The sequence below is a fragment of the Prionailurus viverrinus genome, chromosome A3 (genome assembly GCF_022837055.1).
Source record: "Prionailurus viverrinus isolate Anna chromosome A3, UM_Priviv_1.0, whole genome shotgun sequence".
Classification (NCBI taxonomy): Eukaryota; Metazoa; Chordata; class Mammalia; order Carnivora; family Felidae; genus Prionailurus; species Prionailurus viverrinus.
Window position 1 is genome coordinate 100,895,431 of NC_062563.1, and position 8,350 is coordinate 100,903,780.

General features: G+C 50.7%; 1 protein-coding gene across 1 annotated transcript; it reads left to right on the forward strand.

Annotated features, from left to right (window-relative positions):
* Positions 1-3,250: 3,250 nt before the first annotated feature.
* LOC125161491 (antimicrobial peptide NK-lysin-like) lies at positions 3,251-6,847 on the forward strand. Its single transcript, XM_047851133.1, has 5 exons — positions 3,251-3,302; positions 3,813-3,916; positions 4,363-4,464; positions 5,436-5,599; positions 6,748-6,847. Exons 1-4 carry the CDS (start codon positions 3,251-3,253, stop codon positions 5,574-5,576), a joined length of 399 nt encoding a protein of 132 aa, XP_047707089.1. The 3' UTR covers positions 5,577-5,599; positions 6,748-6,847.
* The last annotated feature ends 1,503 nt before the right edge of the window (positions 6,848-8,350 follow it).

Below are 8,350 nucleotides of genomic sequence, written 5' to 3' on the forward strand. Positions count from 1 at the left end.
GCAGAGGAGGGGCAGAGAGAAAGAGAGAGAATCCCAAGCAGGTTCTTAGCTGTCAGCACAGAGCTGGACATGGGGCTCAATCCCACCAACGGTGAGATTGTGACCTGAGCCGAAACTAAGAGTCAGATGCTAAACCAGCTGAGCCACCCAAGGTCCCCAAGGTTATGATGCTTTTTAAGTGAAGCCTGTTAGCATGCTTTTACAGAGATTTTACAATAATTACACAAAAACAGTCTCCAACTAAGATTGATCATCTTTACTCACATAAAATACAGTTAGAGGCCTAGTTCCTACCACAGATTAATTTTAATCCAGCAAAATCTAGTGTTGGACAGTCTGAATCACTTTGAAAATGGAGATCTGTGGCATCGACACATTCTGTTTTGATTCTTTGTCATTCTTGTTGAATTCCTTACTATTTTCTAAGTACAGGATGATATTGTCTGCTAATAGAAATAGCTGTCAATCGTCCTTTCTAATCTGGATGGATTTTTTTTCATATTTTCTAACTTAATTTTCCTGGGAAACATTGTCAGTGCAATATTGAATAGATGTTCCAAGAGCAGACATCCTTGTTTTCTTCCTGGTCTTTGGGGGAAAGTATTTAGGCTTTCATCATGAAGTAGGATGTCAGCTGGGGGAATTTTATAGATGTCATGTACCATGTTGCAGAAAATCTCATCTATTCCACTAGTGTGTTTTCATGTGAAGGGACATTGAATTTTGTCAAATGATATTTCTGTATTCATTGAAAGGATCATATGGTTTTTCTTGTTTGTTGTATTTTTTAAAATGTTTTATTTATTTATTTTGAGAGAGCGAGGGAGAGAGAGAGAGAGAGAGAGAGAATGTGTGCATAAGCAGGGGAGGGGCAGAGAGAGAGAGAGGGAGACACAGAATCTGAAGCAGGCTCCTGTCTCTGAGCTCTCAGTGCAGAGTCCAACATGGGGACTGAACCCATGAACCGTGAGATCATGACCTGAGCCGAAGTTGGCGCTAAACCAACTGAGTCACCCAGGTGCCCCTGGGGTGTTGTTGTTTGTTTGTTTTTGTATTGATATGGTGAATTATAGGAATTGATGTTAAATCCCCTTGTATCCCAGATAAAGTCTAATTTGTTGGTCATAGTACAGATTTTTTATGTCTTACTGGATTCAGTTCGCTAAAATTCTGTAGAGGATTAATGCATCCTTATTCATAGGCAATATTATTCAGCCAGGTGTGTTTCTTCATTTTCTTTTTCTGGTTTTGGCATCCAGGCATCATATTTTATTTTTTGGAAAATTTTCAATGGGGGAATATTAATTCTTCTTCTAATGTTAGAATTCATTTGTGAAGATATCTGTCGAGGGATTTCCTTTGTGGGTAGTTTTTGAACTATGAGTTCAACCTCTTTACTAATTTATTATAGGACTATTCACACTTTCCATTCTTTTCAGTTTGTTTCAGTAGTTTATAGAAATGTGTCCATTTTAGTATAAGGTGTCCTATAAAGTAACATACAATTGTTCATAGTATAAACATTATCCTCTCTGTAAGGTCAGTCAAAATGTCCCTTCTTTTATTTTGATTCTAATAAGAGGGTGACACATACTACCATGCTGAAGTGCTGAGAAGTTCCCTTAGAGGGAGCCTGTTGCACCTTCCTAGACCGGTATTCACTCTTGAGAGCAGGAACCCCTCTACTCCCCTCGACAGCACCTGCTCACCTCCCATGGGAGGAGGCCTCACAGAAGCCACGTTGGGGAATGCTGACCCAGCCTACCTGGCACATCGCAGGCTGTAAAGCTTCCTCACCCCCACACACACGTCACTGGGGCCCTGAGAACAGGTGACACTACACCCATTTCACAGGTAAGGGAAATGAGGCTCCAGGAGGTGGAGTATGTAGCTCACGGTGCCCCCAGCTTGTCGGAGGCCTGCTTGCCTGGACTCCACCCTCTTTCCTTCTAGGCAGAAGCTGAGTGGAGAGCAGGGCTCTGAACGGGCTCAGGAAGTAGAGTATTTCAGAGAAAAAGGCCAGGCTGAGGCTCGGCACTAGCCCATGATGGGATTCCCGGGCAGGTGGAAGGCGTGGAGTGGTCCGAGCAGATACTGAAGGGGGCGGGGGGCTGGGAGGTGCTGAGGGGGCCTTGCCAGGTCGTCCTGGCTGCGTGCCTCTGCCGTCTCAGCAGCTGGAGGTGGGAGAAGGTTCTAGTCCAAGCAGGACCCCAGCCGGCCCCGTGGCTGAGGTCAGGGCCCCTGTTCTCCGCACCCAGTTTCCTCCTCTGAGCTGCGAAGGAGGTGGGGGAAGGTTGCCAGACAAAAGGTGGGATGCCCAGTTTCATGTGAGTGTCAGGTAAACAGCAAACACATTTCAGTGTGAGCGTATTCCATGTAATCTTTGGGACACACTTACACTAAACAATGACTTATTTTCTATCTGATAGTGGATGTGACCTGCACAGCCTGTATTTTCATTGCAGATGAGGCCAGTGACCTTCATGGCACAGATGAGGGGCCAGACCCGGGAGTTGGGACTAGATCCCTGTCCGGGGCTCACTTCCTTCTCAAGGGATGTCTTTCCCTATGGACCAGGTGAGGGATGGCTGGGCTGAACCTGGCTCTGAGGGAAAAGCCTGCCTCCGTCATGGTGGCTGGGAGGCTGGTGAGGGGCTGGGGACCCAGGGTGTCTGCGGTGCCCATGCTCGGGGATCACCAAGCCCGAGAGCAGGGCTGGGAGGAGCTGTCTGCATCTACACTGAGGGACCTGTCTCTAAATCTGGAGGAATCTGGTGGTGCTCCATTGGCTGAAATGGTTGGGGGAGAGCAGGGATACAGGAGGTGGCTGGTGGAGGGACACCAGCAGAGACCCCTGGGAGAGGAGGGGAGGGAAGGGGGAGGGGTGGGAAGCTCCAGGGCCAAGGGCCTACCTGAGACCTCAGGTGCAGGGATTGCTCTGTCCATTAGCTCATCCTGGGGCAGGGTGGGGGGTGCATCATGGCAGCTGCTGCCCTCCAGCACCCCCCACTCACTGGGAAAGCTCTAGCAGTATGTGTGTGTGGTGGGGGAAGGTGGAAGATAGACAGCGTGGAGTCTCTGAGGAAGCACTCCTCCCCCCACTTCTCCACAAACTGGTGTCTGTGTTTGTGGTAAAGCCAGTGATACGGGGAGGTGCCCTACAAGAGGAGCAGGACCCGGCAAGGTCAGATTGCGAGGCGGCCAGCCACATAAAGCGGGGTGTGAAGGGTGCTTCAGCAGCTGCCCCACCATGACCTCCTGGGCCCTCCTGTTCCTTGCCTCAGTGCTCCTGGCCACCCCGGGTAAGGACTTTCCCCCATGCACCTCCTGGCAGCTTCTTCTTAGCAGAGGGTAGGGACAGTCTGGAGACTGGGTTGGGCTGGGCCACCAGATTTGAACTCCTGGGGGAAGGCAAGAGAGAAAGAACAACCTCTGAAAGGAGATGAGGGTAGTGTTCTCTTAGAGCAGCTCCAAATCTGTGTGTGTGTGTGTGTGTGTGTGTGAGAGAGAGAGAGAGAGAGAGGACAGAGAGGGATACAGGAACACAGAAAGGAGTTGCATGGATGGTGGTGGTGGAGGTGGTATAATCTTCTCCTAACGTTTCCAGAAAGAATTGAGAGCATGTCTGTTGCACAGAGACTGGGTCAGAGCAGCTCCAGGGTGGAGTGTGAGGACTGGCCCCCCGGACCCCTCACAGATTCCTGCTCCTGTCCTGTGCTCTGGCCACCTCCTGGGCTCCCCACCAGCCAGGACATCTGACCGTTCTGTCTCCTTCCACTTGTGGAGGGATGTTGATGCTGTTTCTTCCCCAGGGCTGACCTTTTGTGGTCTTTCCCCTGAGGACCATGACCTGGATATGGCTGACAGGTGTCAGGATGAGCCGTTCTTCCAGATGCTGGCCCAGGAGACCCCCCAGGTTCACTGCTGGCTCCCTGTTCACCTACCACAGGCCCTCCTCATCCTCTCTGTCCTGGGAGCAGCAGGCAGGGCTGCACATCCTTTTGGGAGGAGGGGAGGCAGGGCTGAGAGCTGAAGATGCTGGTTTTGTGCAGGGTGGTGCCTGGGTGGGGGTCTACCTCTGTCTGGCTGGGCCCTACCCAGAGGGTGGTCTGGGGACTGACCAGAGAACAGAAGAGGTGCACATGCTGGCTGGGTGAGGTGCTGCGGGTGTGGGGAAGGTTCTGGGGTGTCTCAGCCCCACGAAGACTAGCAGGAAGGTGGGCAGGGGCCAGCCAGCCTGCTTTAGGCCCTAAAGCACAGAAAGATCCTAGATGATCTACCAGCCTAGGAGGCACCAAAGCCACCTGCCAAGGGCTCTTCGGGTGTTTGAGAAACCACCTTGGGGGCTTGCTTTCTTCACAGAGGGACCTGCTGAACAAAACTGAAGGGCTGATTTACAACTGTTGGCCATCTTGGAAGATAATGTCTCTGCTGAAGAAAATGGTGGGAGAGGAGGCCAGTCAGGTGAGGACTTGTGGTTTGTGGAGCCCCCTGCAGGCTGGTCAGCACTGTGGGTGGGTGGGGTCAGGGGACTGGGGAGGGGCTGAATCCTGGTTGGGCCAGAGCTTCTCAGCTTGGGATCCTTCGTCCCCCCCCCCCCCCCCCCCCCCCCCCCCCCCGCCACTTCAGTGTGGAGATTCCTCCAGAGAATCCCCAGAAATTGTGTAGCTCTGAGAGCTGGTAAGCAGGTGCCAGAGTGTTCCTGTTTCCATCCCATTGTCAAAGGAGACTTGCTGCCAGAGAAGGTTAGGAATCCTTCCCCTGCAGCCCCACCACGTGTGTACATGGCAGAGCTTTGTGACGCTGGGTCCAAGACTGATCAATCTGAGATCTGCCCCTTCCTAGCTACATGGCTGGGCCAAGTCCTTAATGCTTTCTGAGCCTCAGTGCAATGGGATTGTGCTTGGCATGGGTCACGTAAGTTGCCTCAGCCTTTAAAGGAGCTGAGGGGGTGGGACGAGCTTAGCTCCATGCCTGGCCCTGAGCAAGTGCTGGACCAGGGGATGTGTTTCTACCAAGAAGCCCTGCTTCCCCCTCCCTGCCTCCCTCTGCTTTGTTCCCTGATCCTGCTCAGCTCCCTGGCGCTGCAGGGCCCACCCTCAGCCCTGGGACCTCAGCTTTATCCTTCTCCACTGGATGGTGGGAGAAGATAGTTCAAAATCGAATTTGCCAAGGCTCCGAGATCTTTCCCCTCCTAACCTTCGTCACACAGCCCTGTGCATGAGCCCCGTCAGGCTGGGACCCAGGAAGCTTACCTGACAGAACCCTGTCTCTTCAGCCTCTGCTTCCATGGCCACCTGGCACCAGCTCCTCACTCCCAGCATGCCCAGGGGCAGAGATGACCAGGGCCTAGAGCTGTGGGGCCTGTAAGGGGGCTGCCCTGGGCAGAGCTCACCTCTTTCCCGTGTCCTGCTCTGTCACCACTGCTGCCACAGGAAACCATGAAAGGGGCTGTATTCCTGGTGTGCATGGAGGTGATGTTGCTGAGAGGTTTCTGGATGAGAATGGTGTCCAGATTCGTTAGACTCATCTCCCAGGCATCCTTCGTGGCAAAACTCCCAGGGAAATCTGTGTGACACTCAGAATATGCTGCCATCAGGTAGGTGAGTGCAGAGGTGACAACAGGGACTCATTCCTCAAGGGCCCCATCACCTTTTCAAGCATATGTGACATTTTAAAAGCATAAAAATACATCTGTCATAGAACTTCATAAGCTGCTCATACATGTCCCTCCAAGTTTCCTTGTGGTGACATAGAACCCCTATTGCCAACATAGGAAGTTGGATAGGAGGGCTGTAGCTAGAAATGTTGGAGAAATGCTCGTTGGGCTTTTGGGGCACCTGGGTGGCTCAGTCGGTTAAGTGTCCGACTCTTGGTTTTAGTTCAGATCATGATCTCACGGTTTGTGGGATCGAAACCTAACTCGGTCTCTGTGCTGTGCAGAGCCTGCTTGGGATTCTCTCTTTGTCTCTCTCTTCTATGCCCCTCCCCTTGTTCTCTTTCTCTCTCAAATAAATAAACATTAAAAAAAAAAAAGCTTGGGCTTTTTATACGAGGCAATTCTGGGGTGACATTGGCCCCCATCTCTCCTCACCTATGTGACCTTTGTCAGGTAGCTTAACCTCTATGAGCTTGAATTTCCTTCCCTGTGAAGGGGATAGGAATCCGTATTTCTGATTTTCAACAAGGATTCAATGAAATGATTACGTGTAAAGAGGTTAAGACCAAGCAAGCGGCCTCAGACTGGGATATTCAAAGACATCAGAGCCCTGATTGAACTCCCATCCCCCGGCCTAGTATGGGATCCCTGGGCATCAGAGAGACAGGTCACATCTTTGCCCAGGACACTAGGGACCTGAGAGCTGAGCTCAGGAACCCCGCTGGCAGGGAGGGCTCTCAGTCTCTCCCTCCAGGGCTGCTCAGCTGTGCCCGCAGATCAGGCCACGGCTGCAGCACATGGGCCGGGAAGGGCCCCTGATTGGCTCTGGCAGCTGGTGTAGCCCTGACTGAGGCTGTGGGACTTGATGCCGGCAGATCGGGGGTCACCTCATATTTTGAGGTCCCCACCATTTCCTGCGATTAGAGTCTGCGGTTTTCATCTCTGAAGCCCCACAACCCACACAAACCCCTGACTGGGTTCCAGGCTGTGACTCCAGGTGTGCTCAGTAGGGACAGGTGGCTCTAGTCCCTATATTCCCCAGACAACACACACCCCTGCCCACTTCTCTGCTCTTGTCTCCACTCCAGGTCTCTGAGCCTCTGGGGTCTCTGACCCCACCCTGGGGAGAAGCACAGAGTCTCCCACAACCACCACCTGCTTCTGCCCTCCCAGATCCAGAGCCGACCCTCCAGTGTCTCTCAGCTAACTTCTCATTGCCTTCCCCTGCAAGAGAATAAATGCCATGCAAGCTTTTAGCCACAGCTTCTTTTCCTTTGGTGAACTTGAGGGGAGGGGCTCCAAGGCATGCTTGGGTGACTCATGTGCTCGTTCAATCAATGGTTATTGTTTGTCCCACACTATTCTAGACGCTAGGGATTTCATGCTGAACTGGTCAATGTTAGCAGCCCTTACAAAGATGGTCATGAAATACGTATGGACAGTCACTACAGAGACACACACTCCTCTGAGAGCCTGGGGTACACAGTGGATGTACCCCCAGAAGCTCCCAGACCATGAGGAAGAGTAGCAGGGTTGTAGGTAAGAGTGTTCTTGGTCATAGGGCACAGAAACCCACCCTTTGCTTCTCTCTGCAGGGAGTCTTCTTTTGCTGTTTTGGGGGGTATATTATTTCAGGTTCTTTGGTTGCAAGCAACAGAAGTCTTAGCTCATTCTGGGTAAATAAAAAGGCAATTTATTGGGTCAAATCATTTAGCAGTCCATAGATAGCTTCAGGCACAGAATGACCCAGAAATGAGTGGTGTCCCCAGAGGTCCAGTCCTGCCATTCTCTCAGGTCTTCCCACCACTGTATAATGAGACTGATCTCAGCTAGCTTCCTTCTGGCTGCAGCCATGGCCACATTGGTCCAAACTTTACATTTTACAGTATGTCATCAAGAGGGAAAGAGAGTCCTTTGGTAGCCCCTCTGCCCTTGGGAGAGAATGGAAACTTCTTTCCTAGAAGCCCCATCAGACATCTCCTGTGTTCTCATTGGCCCAAATGGGGCAGGTGTCATCTGGACACAAACAGTATGCTCCAAGGGAATGGGACACACAGATTAGCATGAGCCAAATCAGGGCGCCCTTCTGGTGCTGAGGCAGGGTTTATACCACCCAATTGTTTGGGTGAGAATAGACATGAAAATCTTTAAGACATTGTTATGGGGAGTGGGGCAAAGGAATACTGGCCATGATAAGGAGTAATAGTGTACCAGTCACAGATGAATCATAAAAGTATTTCAAGGACTCCCAGTGGTAAGATCTGGGGCCATTTTACTACAAAAATAGATAACGATAGCACATTATAACCCATTAGGTAGATTAGATCCATGAATTTCTACAAATACTAAATTAATAAATGAGGAGAAAGGGAAAGTGTTACATTACTGCAGAATGCCAAATGATAAATGTAGATGTAATTGAAGTCTATGTTTCCACAAATACTTCTGTTGGTATTAATTACTAATTTGCATGATTAATTAACTAAACCATGGAGAATCCTAGCAGACAGGTGATAAACACTTTCTGTTCCTCCTGCCCCAAATGCACAAATCCTAAGGAAACCTCAGACAAACCCAAACTGACTTCCTCCAAGTAGCGGGCCCGTACTCTACAAAAATGCCAAGGTCATGAAAGAGAAGGAAAGATGGAGAAAGTGTGCCAGATCAAAGGAGACTAAGCAGATACTTGAG

What these genes read in the sequence shown, in the direction of transcription:
- LOC125161491 (XM_047851133.1), top strand. Translation starts at nt 3,251, where the DNA reads ATGACCTCCTGGGCCCTCCTGTTCCTTGCCTCAGTGCTCCTGGCCACC. An exon ending in TGGCCCAGGAGACCCCCCAG is followed by an intron (nt 3,917 to 4,362) that starts GTTCACTGCTGG and finishes CTTTCTTCACAG; the next exon opens with AGGGACCTGCTGAACAAAAC. An exon ending in TGGGAGAGGAGGCCAGTCAG is followed by an intron (nt 4,465 to 5,435) that starts GTGAGGACTTGT and finishes CTGCTGCCACAG; the next exon opens with GAAACCATGAAAGGGGCTGT.